General features: G+C 49.3%; 2 protein-coding genes across 2 annotated transcripts in view; both read right to left on the minus strand.

Moving 5' to 3' along the window:
• Positions 1 to 680: 680 nt before the first annotated feature.
• On the minus strand, positions 681 to 9,299 carry LOC118783846. The gene is made up of 17 exons (XM_036537803.1): positions 9,200 to 9,299; positions 8,923 to 9,081; positions 8,413 to 8,539; positions 7,505 to 7,716; positions 6,858 to 7,017; positions 6,111 to 6,190; positions 5,684 to 5,844; positions 5,436 to 5,562; positions 5,200 to 5,351; positions 4,743 to 4,830; positions 4,528 to 4,656; positions 3,864 to 4,187; positions 2,870 to 3,143; positions 2,340 to 2,419; positions 2,147 to 2,181; positions 1,499 to 1,630; positions 681 to 994 (listed from the first exon to the last, which is right to left on the minus strand). The coding sequence occupies exons 2-17, from the start codon at positions 8,954 to 8,956 to the stop codon at positions 707 to 709; spliced, it is 2,403 nt and encodes an 800-aa protein (XP_036393696.1). The 5' UTR covers positions 8,957 to 9,081; positions 9,200 to 9,299; the 3' UTR covers positions 681 to 706.
• A 307-nt stretch (positions 9,300 to 9,606) lies between these two features.
• Positions 9,607 to 16,273, minus strand: part of LOC118783847 (multiple epidermal growth factor-like domains protein 11) — a 13,246-nt gene continuing 6,579 nt past the window's right edge. The window contains exons 11-23 of the mRNA XM_036537805.1: positions 16,121 to 16,229; positions 15,723 to 15,862; positions 14,836 to 14,979; positions 14,175 to 14,354; positions 13,530 to 13,754; positions 12,917 to 13,043; positions 12,626 to 12,825; positions 12,382 to 12,477; positions 11,980 to 12,103; positions 11,156 to 11,231; positions 10,480 to 10,607; positions 9,733 to 9,880; positions 9,607 to 9,627 (exon numbers count right to left, since the gene is read on the minus strand). Of these exons, the coding sequence (XP_036393698.1) occupies positions 9,607 to 9,627; positions 9,733 to 9,880; positions 10,480 to 10,607; positions 11,156 to 11,231; positions 11,980 to 12,103; positions 12,382 to 12,477; positions 12,626 to 12,825; positions 12,917 to 13,043; positions 13,530 to 13,754; positions 14,175 to 14,354; positions 14,836 to 14,979; positions 15,723 to 15,862; positions 16,121 to 16,229 (1,718 nt within the window). The remainder of the gene's footprint in view (positions 9,628 to 9,732; positions 9,881 to 10,479; positions 10,608 to 11,155; positions 11,232 to 11,979; positions 12,104 to 12,381; positions 12,478 to 12,625; positions 12,826 to 12,916; positions 13,044 to 13,529; positions 13,755 to 14,174; positions 14,355 to 14,835; positions 14,980 to 15,722; positions 15,863 to 16,120; positions 16,230 to 16,273) is intronic.

Below are 16,273 nucleotides of genomic sequence, written 5' to 3' on the forward strand. Positions count from 1 at the left end.
TCCCTTAATTCATTGCTTTCATATTGTACTGAGCTCCATCATCTGGTCCAGCCAGCTGTGATCTGTGACATATACATCACTTTGAACTCTTGATTTCTTTGTCCTTGTAAGCATTAACTGACACACAGCCTGTACTGAGAGACATTACAGGGTCAGTGCAGAGCACGTCACTATTTGGTCATTTTCCAGACTGTGAAACTCAACAGCTACAGTCCCCATAGAAGCAAGAGTGAGACAAAGGGAGAGGTAGCTCATTAACTTGCCCTAACAGAAATGAAGTATGAAATAATATTAATTCACAATGAAAGCAGAAATCTGTATAGGAACTGGAGAAAACTCATAGTAGTGTAGTCATTCAATCAAAATTCATCCTTACCTTTGACCCACACACAGTAGTTGTTTTTTCTTCACAAAGAAAGTTTGGTGATTACTGTTGTTGAATAAATAATTTTTTTGAACTCATGACATTGCTGAGGTTTTCACATCAAATGTTTTTTGTCTTTATTAACAGCAAATTGCATTACATTTGCACAGAAAGGATCAGGTGAGATGTTTTAATAAGACGTGTCAGCAACATACAGGATAAAACTTCACAGATGCGTGTCAGCACATGCTGTCATTGTGGCTTGTGTTGTATTGTATATCACTTGTAAGTCATTTTAGATAAAAGTGTTTGCCAAATGAATAAATGTAAATGTAAATGTAGTTATCCCCTCCCCTCGAGAACAAAGCTCTCTGGTTTCTGGCTGTCTGATTCCTGGCTGGCCTGTCCCTGACTGGTTGGTTCCTGGCTGTCTGGTCCCTGACCGCTTGGTCCCTTGTTGTCTGCTTCCTGGCCGGCAGGTTTCTGGCAGTCTGTTTCCTGGCTGTCTGGCTGGTGTTTGCTGATCTGAGACAGTCGGTCATGCATCTCGCTGAGCCTCTGGACCACACAGCGTCTCCGCAGCTCCAGCAGTAGGGTGCCATGGCGACTGAGAGGAGATTCCGCTGCTCCCTGCATCAAAGAGACAGAAGCCTCAACAGAAGCCAAACTCCCTTACATGCGCACACACACACACACACACACACACACACACACACACACACACACAGCATGCAGGTACAGGGAGTCTAGCTACAGCATCAAGGCCCATTTATTGGCACCAGATTTGTCTCATTTGGATACAGTGACACATGCACGGTAAGAAAACAGCCTCTCTACATAGCATTCTATATTTGGGTTTCTCAACAGGGCCTATATCACCCCCTAGGGGACATTTATGGCCTTCAGAGGGGCACCGAGGCAAAAGCTGTTGAAAGGGGGGGGGGGGGGGCGTTCAGGCTAGAAAGGAGGCCTCACATTCCTACCTTGTCTTGGCATGAGTGAATCAGTGTTTCACACTCATGTTGTAAGTACAAGAAGAATTCATCTCCTTCCTGGGTGATGATGGTGGTGGAAGAGGCTTTGCTGTCTTACATGTGCATGGCTGGGTATGACCGAAACTTTTACCTGTGTTACCTGTGCAGCGCTGTGGAACCCATGGTGGTTTTCCTCTGGCCATGTGGTCCTCCCTGCCCGTTCCTGGAGCCCCAGGCTGAGCTGAAGGAAAGCCTCGTTCAGCCGGTCAATCTCCTGCTCCAGCCAGAGCTCCTGCAGCTCAGAGAGAAGCACTGGATTCAGCTCCATAACCATCCTCCAGAGAGCCATACTCACAGAGTACAGCAAACTGCAGATCTATCAGCTCCATAACCGTCCTCCAGAGAGCCATACTCACAGAGTAAAGCAAACTGCAGATCTATCAGCTCCATAACCGTCCTCCAGAGAGCCATACTCACAGAGTACAGCAAACTGCAGATCTATCAGCTCCATAACCGTCCTCCAGAGAGCCATACTCACAGAGTAAAGCAAACTGGCAGTCCCATTAATTTCATAACCATGGTCAAGATATTCATGGGAAAGAGGGAGTTCATATTCAAGAGAAACAAACTTCCTTATCAACTCCATAATCAAGAAACGGCAATACATCATTTGGACTGTACAACTGTTGGACTTGTGGACCATATTGCAACATGTCCTTAAGGCAATTTAATTAATTCGCAAGTGGAAACTAAAAACTAGTCTGTTTGAGAAGCTGCGCTTTGGCAGACACTCCATGATAAGCCTTACTTGCACTGCTGCTTCCTCATCTGTTGGTGCAGGACCTGTGGTAAAAATAGAGGTGGTAAAAAGTGTGATTACACATTGCTGTGACATTATCAACTGACATGGGACTTCTCAAAAAAAAAAAAAAAAAAAAATCATGGAAATTCATGAGCACTCCGGTTCTGACTGTGATAAAAACAGCAAGAGAATATCGCACCTTTGCCAGTCCCCAGTGCTGAATGAGGTTTGAAGTCCTTCAGGAGCTGCGGTAACTTGAAGAACTTGAATTTCTGAAGTCTGGGATGAGACAATGTTAGACAGAGAAACAACTCATTTAAACCCCATTATGTTTCCTTTAACCCATTTTCCTGGCCAATTCCATGCGCTTTTAACAAGCAGCTTCTGTTCAAACAGATATAACTAGTTATGAATTTGTGCATGGATAGCCATTTCTCTTACCTTTTCAACTAGCCGATCATTTTTGCTGGTTTGAAAGGTTAAATATCTAGCCAATTCAAGACCACAATAGTTGCTTTTTCTGCTGGTTAACTAGCTAGTGCCCATTTACCACCTAATGTAAAACTACCTTTCCAAAAAAGACATTTCTTTATCGCCACATACATTAGCAGAATAGCCAGGTTTATGCTTTATTGCCACATACATTAGCAGAATAGCCAGGTTTATGTTAATTATGCTATTTTAGCAGCCCACTTTAAAATAAAATTAAAAATATGTGACTGTGCGGACCTCTGTGCCAGCTGATCCTCAGAGAAACGTGCCGCAGATGGAAGTTTGACCTGGAGGAAGTCTTCAGCCAAAGCCCCAGCTGGGCTCCCTGCGACCCTCCCAGCCTGGAAAAGCCAGCCGCCCTCAGGGCGCGAGTCCAGCTGTCGCGCAGAATCTGGGCTGAAAACGCCGCTGACCTGGTTTGGGCCGCTGCGGAAGGAGGCGTCGAACAGGGCCAGGCTCAGGACGGAGATGGCGCGGTGCAGAGCCTGGATGAAGTCCTTTGGGGCAGAGCCTGGTAAGATGGATAAGGAATGTTCAGTTTAAGCAACAACAACACAAGCACTTAAAAGGTAATTTATCCATTCTAACTAATCCAACATGTTTAGGTTACAAAGCATGTATATGGTATAAAGTATGTTCTGAATGTATTTAATATGTTGACAGTCTGTGACAAAATTGATGTTACAGAAGAAAAGTGTGCTATCTGTGTTTTTTGTGCATGAATGAAAAACATGTAAACTGTATTACTGCCAATTCTGCACAGCACATCTTTTACAGATGACTGGCTTTAAAAAGAGAGGGGCTTTGAAAAGAAGGATCAAACTTCCTCATGCCATGAAGGCTTTTTAAAAACTGCCTACAGTGCACTGTGTGTTTGGTAAGTAGTGTCTGTGACAGTAGCTTTAAAATAACATTTTACACTGCAGTGGAACCTGACTAGTTTGGCATTTTGTGTGCTTAAAGCAATTATCCCCCTGATAATTAGCATGGTGATTAACCCTATGAATGGGTTACGCAAACCTCCTTTGATACCTGGTGGTAGCGCAACACAGTAATTTGATTATTGTCTTTGAAAAAAATCAGTGTTTCTAGATAAACCAGCTGCATATATAAACACTGTGTACTAAAGTGCATGCATCCATTTTGGACCCCAGTGTGTATAACGCAGCCATGTTGCATAAACTGTCAGGTTCCTGTGCAAAGTGGCATGCCCCTGTGGACGCGTCACTACCTGCAGAGATGAAGGCCATGGAGTGCAGCAGCACAGCTACGAACTCGCCCGCGTTCTCCAGCTTGGCCGTGCGCAGGTACAGCATGCAGTTGTTGGAGTCATAGTAGAAGTCTCTGTGGCAGTGCTCCACCAGCCCACAGCAGCGGGAGACGGGAACCGTGTGGGCCAGGAGCAGTGTGGCAGGGGGGAAGCCATGAGCGTCACGCAGCAGGTGCACGATGTGACAGCCAAACAGGAAGATGGCAAAGTGATGGGGAGAGAGGTTGCCCAGGGCAACGGGAGCCAGGTGCCCTGCTGGCTCCTCCAGTGACTCACCAACATCAGCTGGAAAGATTTCAACAAACAACCCCTCACAGAGACAACCTCACAGAGATGACCTCACAGGAACGGCCTACCAGACAACAGAGCAGAGCTCGTTTTCTGTTTCTGTTTTTTTCCTCCCTAGATAAACAGTTTCACAATTGCTGTTATCACCAAATGTCATTCAACAGCAGTGGAGAATCATTCTGCAATCTACTGGCCATATATGGTATTAATACAATATTTCTTTTACTCAAGACACTCAAGGGACAGACTGATACCTTCTATTGGCAGACTGTTGAATATACACCCGTTTTTCTGCTGTGATTTGTCACATTAAGAGGGGCTTCAGACCGAGCCTTACCTGCTCCAGCTGGAGACAGGTTCTGGAGTGACTGCTGAATCTCCTTCAGGGTCCTGGAGAGCGGGGTCAGCACCACCAGCTTAGAGAGGTTCTCCTCACTGAGACAGGCCTCCGCACTCTGCAGGTTCACTGCCAAAAGGAGGTGACACACACGCTGTGAAGCCACTCTGACGGCGGCCACCACTGACTGGAGATCAGCAGCCTCTCGGCCTCACCCGTGTCAGCAGGCAGAGGTCCTGTCTCCTGGACTGCTCTGGGTTCGGTCATGTCAGCCGAGGAGACCTGCAAGGAGCCGTGCAATCCCTGCGAGAAGAGTTATACAGCACTTTAAAGGTCTGATCAAAAATAAAACAGAAGTTTGCTGAGATGTACAAAGCATTTATAATCACCCAACTGAATATTTTCCAAGGGTTGCTAAGTATTTACAACTGTCCAGATAAAAATTTTCCCTGAGTTTCCCGCTTTCCAGAAAATTTCAAAATTTCAGGTTCCAATCAAATATGCACAGTACCTCCTGTCAGCTCTGAAGTTCTGACACGTCTTTAGAGAGCAGTCCTACTGGCCTTTGAGACGCAGCGGGAGATACTGTTTCAGAAATGGGTTAAATCTGTTCCTCCAGGATGCAGGGGGATGCAGCTCTGACACAGGTGCATCAGGTCCAGGTGTGTTTACCTGTATGCACCCTGTGTGTGCCCCACAGTCCCCCGCCTCGCCGGGACAGGGCGCGGTCTCCTCTTCCTGCAGGCCCCAGCTCTCCCTGTCCACCCTGTAGAGCAGCCTCTCCACGGCCTGCAGGACTGCCTCCATCAAAGCCACGGGGCGGTCTGGGGGAACAGGGGACAGGCGCATGTACACAAACCACAGGAGGGACAGCGACAGACAGAAATCTCACCGCGTCTGTAACATACCGGCTTTGGCGTCCTCTTTCTCCGCCTGTCCCTCTTTCTCTGCTGTCACCATGGACTGGGACCGGTCCAGACCTAGCAGCTCCTTCAGCTGCTCCAGTTTGGTGTCGTCCATGTTTTCCAGAAGATCCTGCACAGAACACAGGAATAACCCCGTCACTTACTGAAAGCTCTGTATCAGATGGGCGTTTGAGATGGACAGCCCATGGGTCCTCTCTCTCTGTCCACGCAGACAGCATGCTGATCCTCACCCTCACAGCGTCGGCCTTCTGGCACATGTTCCTGTAGAACTCCTGGGTGTCTTTGCGGTGCTTGGCCAGTTGGCAGGCCAGGTGCAGAGTCTGATCCTCCAGTTTGTCATACAGCGTCCTCACGTTGAACTCCTCCAGCTCCACCCTCCCACTTTTGTACCCTGTAATAGAAATTTTGGGGGTGAGGGAGATATGCATTGATGACAATCATGTCAGAGAATGTTTCTAGAAGCACATTAGAGTGGTTAATTCAAAGGGTTAACAGGAAACAGCCACCCCTAATTCAATCAGTCTGAGACTGATCTACTGATCAGGTTAAGTGATGTATGCTGAGATAATTGATTTTGAGCAGAGCATGATCAAGGCCACACGCTGCTAATGGAATCCAGGGGTATGAATAATAAGATAAAGAGGCTGAGCCCATCACCTCCTCTGCAGACAGCGGGCTCCACGGCCTCCGCTCCCTCTCCCACCCCTCTGAGCCCCAGGGCGTCACACCTGTCCAGACTGAGGAGCACACACAGGCCTGAGTCAGCGCTGAGCTCAGCAGCGTAAAGGAGCAGACCTGTGCCCTTACCGCCACGGAAATGAGCATGCAGTGTGTTATATGTGGCAGGGTACTGAGCATGTGAAGTGGACTTCAGTAGTGTGCCTGAATTGGGGTCATAACCTCTGTAACACATTAATAACTGCCACAGTCACTGTTATTCGAGTCGTTACTTTCATATCAGGATGTAGAATATACCCAAAAACCACAGGTCATGTAGAGTAATATTTCTAATACATGCACACAATCAATCATATGAGGATGTGAATACTGGCAGAATGCAGCATGTGAAATAATATTTTACATACATTAAAAATATATTCCTTTAATTCCTTATTTGCTATGTAGTCACACGCGCTGTATCTTATATTTAATAGGTATTTTGGTGAAAGTGGTGGTATACTGTGTTCTTTGTGACTTATTGAGGTGGACTCCAGGTGTACAGGGAGGACATACCTGATCCCTGCATACACACCTGTCCCCTGAGTACACACCTGTCCCCTGCGTACACACCTGTCCCCTGCGTACACACCTGTCCCCTGAGTACACACCTGTCCCCTGCGTACACACCTGTCCCCTGAGTACACACCTGTCCCCTGCGTACACACCTGTCCCCTGCGTACACACCTGTCCCCTGCGTACACGTATCCGGGGGGGATGTTTGGTTCCCCCAGGCTGCGCCACCTGGGCTTCTGTCTCCTTGCGTTCAGCCCGCTGCTGCTCTGCTTCAGAACCAGAGCCGTGGCGGTCAGAACCACAATCAGCAGCACCAGCAGACCCAGCACACCTGAGGAACAGCACAAACTCCCATGACTCACTCCCAGTCACATGGGACAGAAGGCGCGTGGCGGCTGTATGGGCTCCAGGTCCTGCACAGCAGCACTGCATGTTTCAGTATTACTTTCAGCTGATTTACAGATCTCTCTGCAGCTGTTCACAGCTTTGGCAGTCCTTCCTGTAGGACCTCACACGAGGCTTTGCTGTTTTCAGCTGAATACATGATGACAGCTAATTCAAGTTAATTTGACATAGAGATAAATTCCACAAGATATTGATAGGTGGATACATAGGTGCTGCATGCGTTTTTATAGCAATATCCAGATTCAGACTCTGCCAGACAACTTTATGAAGGTTTGGGGTACCTGCGATGGTGCAGACCGTATTACACTCTGAAGGTTTGGGGTACCTGCGATGGTGCAGACCGTATTACACTCTGAAGGTTTGGGGTACCTGCGATGGTGCAGACCGTATTACACTCTGAAGGTTTGGGGTACCTGCGATGGCACCCCAGTTGGGCAGCAGGTTGAGGCGGTGCTGTTTGAGGACGCCATGTCTGACCAGCTGGGCGGGGGAGCTGGGCTGGAAGACGGCTCCCGCGGGGTCACACTCTGCCCCCGGCTCGCTCACCACCACGATGAGGCTCCAGTCAGGCACAGCACTGTCCTGGAACACGTACTTCCCAGTGTCGGTGAACACGTGTGCAAACCTGCCGAGAGCACACATCGTCACAGGACCCGGCTCACTGCTGCCCTTTTACACCAGGGTTTAAACAACCTGCACGCTCTGCAGCGGAGGCTCGGCCAGAGCAACACCCGATAACATCATCTGATGAATTTAAGACACTCTTTTTTTATTACTTTCTGGTAACTTTTTTGTAAATGTAATTAATAGTTGTGTGGAGTTTGTAACAGATTTATGCCTACCATTTGTCATTGTTGTTTTCACCCAAGAAAGCATATTTCCTCACTTGGAAAACACACACACACACACTCACACACTCACACACTCACACACTCACACACTCACACACACTCACACACACTCACACACACTCACACACACTCACACACACTCACACACACACAATGGCACAGTCCACACACACACTCACACACACACACAATGGCACAGTCCACACACACACACACACTCACACACACACACACACACACACACACACACACACACACACACACACACACACACACACACACAATGGCACAGTCCACACACACACACACACACACACACACTCACACACAATGGCACAGTCCACACACACACACACACACACACACACACTCACACACAATGGCACAGTCCACACACACACACACACACACACTCACACACAATGGCACAGTCCACACACACACACACACACACACACACACACACACACCGGGAGGAGTTGAACTGGCTGTGCTTTATGAGCTGCTCCAGCTTGCGGAATGCGCCGAAGTCCCAGCTGGGGTTGCTGCTGAAGAGGTGGTCCTTCTGGTACGCGGGAAAGTGGCTGCGGCGGCGGTCTGGGTTCAGATACAGCAGCAATCAGACATTTTACATCACTACACACACCACAACAACCTGGGAAAGGCCCAAAGAAATTACATAAGGTGATAATAATGGCATGCATGCTGTTCTATACTGCACTGTACTACTGTACCGCAAAGGAATGCGATCCCTCACCAGATCCCCCCATCCCCCAGACTCCTACCAGACTGGATCACTATACAGACAAAAGTAGGGGAGAGGGCATACGAATGCCACAGTAATCACATAATAATAATCTCTATGAGATATGAGGCATTCTGGGAAGATTTCAAGTTTGGATATGTAGTTTCCGGGGTGATGTTCTCACTAGCTCCGCCTTTCTGTGGTTGCAGAGGGGGGCATGGTGGGAGGGGCATACCGGTATGATTGATGGTGAGCTGAAAGATGAGCATGTCATTGGGTGACACACAGGCGATGGGATTGGGTATACGAGGCAAGGGGGCGGGGCCGGAAGACACCCTGACATCATCGGAAGCTCCTGCCCTGCTGAACTGTCTGTTGCGAAATTCAATAGGCCCTGCAAATCAATAAAACAAACTATAAGGTGAAAGGTGACATACGAGGACTATAAGAGCACAGTTGAGAAAAGTTATTTATAACCTTATTAATACCCCTAAAACGTTCATTGATGTCACCTGACAGAAATGTGTCAATGAGCTTTTGGTTGGTGAGAATCCACCCAAAGATGCCATCAGACGCAAACTGAACAAAGTGGACATTTCCAATGGCCTTAACATGAGGATCAGGGCCCAAAGTGTCCAGCAGTGTCTGGAATGAAGGAAATAAAGGGGTTAAAATCTCTGTCAAACTATAACAGTAAGAGTGGAAATTCCACTTAGCAATCTTTAGTACATAAAACAAAGTACAAGGGTCAAAGAAAAGCAATCGTCCCTTTTATAAAAGTAAAATATGAGTGGTACATCAACTAATGGATCAAAGAGATCTTTCAACCACCAATATTAAAGGCACATCTCAAAAAATAAGAAATAATAAAAAGCTTTTTTGGATTGTATTAAATCGGGGGCATGTCCTCCATTCTAAGTCACATGAAGCTGAATTTGCTCTGCAAACAGGGACACAGATAACGGAGGCGCAGAGGAGAGCGCGCCGCTTGCAGCTGGGATGGATAAGTGAGGAGCCCGGGCCTCTGCCGCCCTGTGGGTCTCACCCGCGTCCAGACGCCCTTTTCATCTCTGCCTTTGATCCTCAGCTGCAGCTGCCCGTCAGAGGCCCGCCGGGCGGAGACTCGGGGGAGCGTCGACAGGCACGAGGCGTTGCACAGCCCCTCGGCGGCCACGTAGCTCTCACACCGGCAGCTGGAGACAAGAGCGCATAGACCTGCCCTCTTAGCCTGGTTAGCTAGCAGCTTCAGAGAACAGCGCACGGACCTGCCCTCTTAGCCTGGTTAGCTAGCAGCTTCAGAGAACAGCGCACGGACCTGCCCTCTTAGCCTGGTTAGCTAGCAGCTGGAGATGCTTTGTCTTGATGTGTTAGATATCATATACAGTGAACAAATATTATCAGTGCTAAAAAAAAACACAAAAGTGTTGCTTGGTGTCTGATGTGATGAGTCTGTATGTCTTTGGGAGGTATTTTTAAATTTTACCCTGGTCAAAGATTGCTTTCACAGTTTCACAACAGATTCTAGATTTACAAAGAGAAAAATGATGGAAGAAGAAGATGAATTACAACTGATATATTTCTTGTAGCTGTGTGTGATTTTGGCATGACTCGCATTCAGTCAAATAAATGGCAAGTTCAGATGAACAGTGTTGTCCACTTGTTCTACATTACATTGTACTATGTAACAAGATGTACAAATAATACTTATATAGTAGTTACTATGTAATAACACAGACTGAAGGCTCAAGGCCCTGGTGCTGCTGAGTTCCTCCTGTCTGTGTGCGTTACTCACATGCCGAGCTCCACACTGAGGCCTCCTCCAGGTGCCCCACAGGTGACGTTGCACAGGTATCCGGACGGAGAGACACACTCCCGCGACGACGCCAGACGCACCTGCCCGGTGCTGCAGCGTTCGTTCACCTGTGGGGGGAAAGTCAGCCTTTACCTGTGGGGGGAAAGTCAGCCTTTACCTGTGTCACAGGTATCTCAGCATGCTGTTTATCACTGTAGGTACCTCAGGTACAGCCACATACATACCTCTGCCTATTAGCTGCATTACAACTTGAGGGAATAACAAATGGATTTTTAATTTGTTAATTTGTTTCATTGTTGTACTTTTTCTAAACATCTTATGCCTTTAAGTCACCCGTGGCACACAGTTACCACAAGCACTGCTACTACTGCGTCTATGAATAATAATAGCATGAGGAGGATATCATGGTAATAATAATCAAAACTGCAACAATAATGATAATCATAACCACAGCACAGCATTAATCCTACATTCCAGGCTGCGTTCCAATGAAGGCACTGAAATTAGTATTACTAATGCATTATTAGTATGTACTACCATGAGTGTGGAATATGAGTATTACCAGCTGTACCAGAATTAGAGTGAAATGTCAGTGTTGCGGACAGCATAGCAGTCTCGTCACGCCGTGCATGTCTTTCCTGTACCGCACTCCCACCTCAGGCTGGCAGTCCAGCTCGCTGTCGGTGTCGGTGCTTTTGAAGTCCAGCTCATTATAGAACACAAAGCCGGTTCTGCACAAACAGGACCCGTCGGAGTGCTGGAAAGCCCGGTTCTGCCCATGGCAGGTACAGGAAGCTGCTCCTGCAGGAGAGAGATTACAGCTTCAGATGTCGAAGATGGTAAAGTCAGAAGCACAGTAATCTGAACAGAAACACTATCACACAGCAAACACTGTTGCCTTATTTGTGAACAGTATATCCTGTACAATGTTATTAAAATGATAGCGTACTTTTTTTAAATGAAAGCAGGAAGCATATCATTTTTTGCTACTAAATAATCAGAGATACATATAAATATGGAGATCACTCGGGGGGTGTGTGTGTGCGCGTGTGTGTGTGTGCGAGAGAGAGAGTGCAGGGCTTGGAGACCTTCAGCTGAGGAAGAGGAGCTTCCGCAGGGGAAGCAGGCCCTCTGGGCAGTCAGGTGGTTGAAGGTCCCCGCCGGGCAAGGGTGGCATTCCCCAGGGTGCTTTGCGTTAGTACTGTTGCCATAGGAACCAGGTGGGCAAGGAACAGGAGTGGCAGATCCAGGGGGGCAAAAATACCCGATGGGACACGGGTTACTTTGATAGTTATCCGTCCCTGGAAAACACACACCCCCAAATTCACTCCTGTGTGCTGCAGGACACAGGAAAACAGTGACTGCAGACAGTGAGGGAAGATACAGTGGGACATACTGCCCTGGGCACAGGTAAGACAGGGCTAAACTGGGAGACAGGTGAAACAGTGCTGACCTGGGCACAGGTGAAACAGTGCTGACCTGGGCACAGGTAAGACAGGGCTAAACTGGGAGACAGGTGAAACAGTGCTGACCTGGGGCACAGGTGAAACAGTGCTGACCTGGGCACAGGTGATGACCTGGGCACAGGTGAAACAGCGCTGACCTGGGCACAGGTAAAACAGTGCTGACCTGGGCACAGGTGAAACAGTGCTGACGTGGGCACAGGTGAAACAGTGCTGACCTGGGCACAGGTGAAACAGTGCTGACGTGGGCACAGGTGAAACAGTGCTGACGTGGGCACAGGTGAAACAGTGCTGACCTGGGCACAGGTGAAACAGTGCTGACCTGGACACAGGTGATGACCTGGGCACAGGTGAAACAGTGCTGACCTGGGCACAGGTGAAACAGTGCTGACGTGGGCACAGGTGAAACAGTGCTGACCTGGGCACAGGTGAAACAGTGCTGACGTGGGCACAGGTGAAACAGTGCTGACCTGGGCACAGGTGATGACCTGGGCACAGGTGAAACAGTGCTGACCTGGGCACAGGTGAAACAGTGCTGACGTGGGCACAGGTGAAACAGTGCTGACCTGGGCACAGGTGATGACCTGGGCACAGGTGAAACAGTGCTGACCTGGGCACAGGTGAAACAGTGCTGACGTGGGCACAGGTGAAACAGTGCTGACCTGGGGGGCAGTGGTAGCCCGGGGGGCAGGAGAGGCAGTGCAGGGTGGGGGACAGGCTGGGGCGATGGGTGCCCCCCTCACAGGGCACACAGCTGCTGAGGAGGGCGTCCCTCAGCCTGCTGCTGTTGAGGGGCATGTAGCCCCCCTCACAGAGCCGCACCAACGCGCTGTTCTCTGGGCAGTAATACGGGAATCTGCACCTGTGGGCACACAGACCGGCTGGGGTCAGAGAAACGAGGATGCAAGTCAGACAAGTGAGCCTGGGGTCATTTAAAACAAAGCTGGACTCACACTTGCTGTGGTGTGTCGTAGGTGTGTGAGCCCTCGGGGCAGAAATATCCCCCAGGACACACCATGGGCTCTCCTGTCTGAGGGCCACAGTACGAGCCCGCTTTGCAGGGGGTCTCGGCCACCGCACCTGCACCGTGAGAACAGAGTGAGGATCCTAACATTGCTATTCCCAATCAGCATCACTCCTAACACTGCTACTCCCAATCGACATCACTCCTAACACTGCTATTCCCAATCAGCATCACTCCTAACACTGCTAATCCCAATCAGCATCACTCCTAACACTGCTGTTCCCAATCGGCATCACTCCTAACACTGTTATTCCCAATCAGCATCACTCCTAACACTGCTATTCCCAATTGGCATCACTCCTAACACTGCTGTTCCCAATCAGCATCACTCCTAACACTGCTATTCCCAATCGGCATCACTCCTAACACTGCTATTCCCAATCAGCATCACTCCTAATACTGCTATTCCCAATCAGCATCACTCCTAACACTGCTCACTCCTACACTCCACACTGCTGCTCCTTACTGCTACACCACACTGCTGCTCCTTACCAATAACCACACTGCTGCTCCTTACCGCTACACCACACTGCTGCTCGTACCTGGGGGGCACTGGAAGGAGGCCCTGCAGGGGGTGCCATGGATGTTGGGCCGGCCGGTGGCCCCGGGGTCGGGGCAGAAGGTTCCGGCGGTGCAGGGTTGGCATTGGTCTGCGGTGGCGGCGCCAGGCTGTGGTCTCATGGTGCCAGCGGGGCACGGGACGGGTGGACCCGCTCCACTGCACCAGAAGCCCGGCGGGCACTGGTGACCCGAGTAGCCAGTGAGCCCTGACGGAACATTCACCACGCCCGTTTAGAACCCTCTCTTGCACAGTGCCACAGGTACAGCATTCCACAGACACCCACAGTCTGTGCCAGGGTCTGAGTACATGCCGGACATGTGTGAGTATGTTTGCTGTGTTTGTGTGTTTGTTGCATGTTGGGCTGGTGTTGGGCTGGTGTTGAGCTGGTGTTGGGCTGGTGTTGAGCTGGTGTTGGACGCATGTTTGGCCCTTGTTGGGCATGTGCTAGGTGTGTTTGTTGAGTGTGTTATGCAAGTTGGGATGGTACTGGGCCCATGTTGGGTGCATTTTTGGCTGCTGTTGGGTGTGCGTTTGGTGCGTGTTGGGTGTGTGTTTGGTGCATGCTGGGTGTGTTGGGGGCACATGCTAGCTGTTAGCATTCAGGGCTGAACCGGTGCAGTCTCACCTGTGGAGTTACAGAAGGAGCCGGGGGGACAGGGGTGGCAGTCGCCCCTGCCTCCTGCCCCTGGGGCAGATCTGTAGGTGAAAATGGGGCACTCCACGGGCCCCCCGCCCTCCTCAGAGTCTGCCCCCGTCCGCCCCTCACAGTAATGCCCCGCAGGACACAGGTGCAGAGAGGGGTCACCTGTGGCATAGACACAGCACACCGTACACCTGTAACCAAGCGCTCTCAGCTCAGAGGCTGATAAAGCATCTGCTGTCTGCCTGTCCATCACTACCAGCATCTCTGACACTGTGTATCCATGCATGAATATCTCCTTTTTTGAAGCGTAAATTTGTATTTTATCCAACTGGATTCTGTCTAATTGCATACCTGAAAAATATGCAAGGTAACTACTGTAAGTTATTAAAGTCATTATTACTTCTCATAACTACTCCTATTACTCTTACCACTATTACTGCTATTTCGTAATTATCATAATAAAAACAAGAACAACTATAATCATCATCCTAAGCCATAATAATAATCATAATGACATGGCTGTTGCCCTTTGGTCTGATTTGCTCCAGTGGCTCCCTTTTTCTGAAATTCTGAAATTTTATAGTGAGGGTCTGTTTAATTGTGGTTTTAGAGAGGATGGGGATCTCTCTCTCCCTCCATGGGCCGGTGGCTGACGACAGACCCCGTTTGCACCAGTGTCGGGGGGGGCAGGGGAGGCAGTCGTTTCGGCTCCGGCCCCCGGGGGACGCTCTGACGGTGTGGGCGGGGCAGGGTTCGGCCTGATCCGCTCCCTCCACGCAGTAGAACCCTGCAGGAACAGCCAGGCCTGTTATGCCACAGAGAGCTGCCGGACAGCTACGCAATACACAGCTACGCGCTGCACAGGTACGCACTACACAGCTACGCGCTGCACAGGTACGCACTACACAGCTACGCGCTGCACAGCGTGTGTGTACCCGCGTTTCAGTCACTGACAGGGTGGGCTGTGTGCCTGCTATGCAGTGATAATTAAGTCAGCTGATCAGACAAACACTTACATTTACTCTGCTCATTCAAAAGGCACACAGTAAGCGTGGACTGGAGAGACAATCAAATGCCCTGAAAACAATGTATCATTTATAAGCCTGAGTGCTAGAGTTGAGTGATGTAGAACATGCATGTACTGAGTGCTGTACATGCACCAGTCACAGTTTGCCTTTAATCATACATTAACGTTCCATTTTCCAGAAAGTGTTCATGTTCCTTTTAAATCATATTAAAGGATAATGATGAGGCAAACCAGCCTTAAGTGCCATTTAACAGATCAATAATCCACTGTGAAGCCCAGAGTGGCTGTGATATGGCCTCCATTCCCAGCCCCTGTGGACTACAATACCCTACAAACCCCCCCCCCCTCATATTATATGTCTCCTGTAGGTGTTTCCTGCATATTGAAAACTACACTGTAAGGCACCTTGTGGTCATGTGATTGTAAAGAGGACTATACAGAAAAAAACTGATTGACTGATCGATTGATTGATTGACTGGTCGATTGATTGACTGATGGCGTACCTGCAGGACAGGGGCTGGCACACTGCACGCCCCTCTCACACTGGCTCCAGTTCCGCAGGGGTGGCCCCTGGGGGGTGAACTCTGCACTGCCCGACACACACAGGTACCCCGCTGCACACCGCCCCAAAACTCGGCCCGCTCTGAGGTCACAGCATCACACAGGAAATGACATCACCACTCTGTCCCTCCCTGCCTGTGGCTAATCTGAACTCATTATCATGCATAATATAAAATGTGTAAATACAAAGAAACCTGGTTGCACTCCCAGCTACACCAATGTGATGGCCAAGTACATAAATACTGAATCAATGAACGCTCAAATGTATTTTTGAGTGACTTATTCTTCTATGTAACAGGGATCTTTTGCTACACGCATGTGGAAGCGGGTGTGGCTGTACCTGCAGAACATCCCGCGGGGACAGGGCAAACACTCCCCCTCCTCCTGCAGACCATGTATGTCTGGGGGGGTGAAGGTGCCGTTAGGGCAGGGCTGGGGAACCATGGTGGCTGTAACAGAACCAAGCAGAACAAGGGAACATAAGAGGTTTAAT

Source organism: Megalops cyprinoides, chromosome 9 (genome assembly GCF_013368585.1).
Source record: "Megalops cyprinoides isolate fMegCyp1 chromosome 9, fMegCyp1.pri, whole genome shotgun sequence".
Classification (NCBI taxonomy): Eukaryota; Metazoa; Chordata; class Actinopteri; order Elopiformes; family Megalopidae; genus Megalops; species Megalops cyprinoides.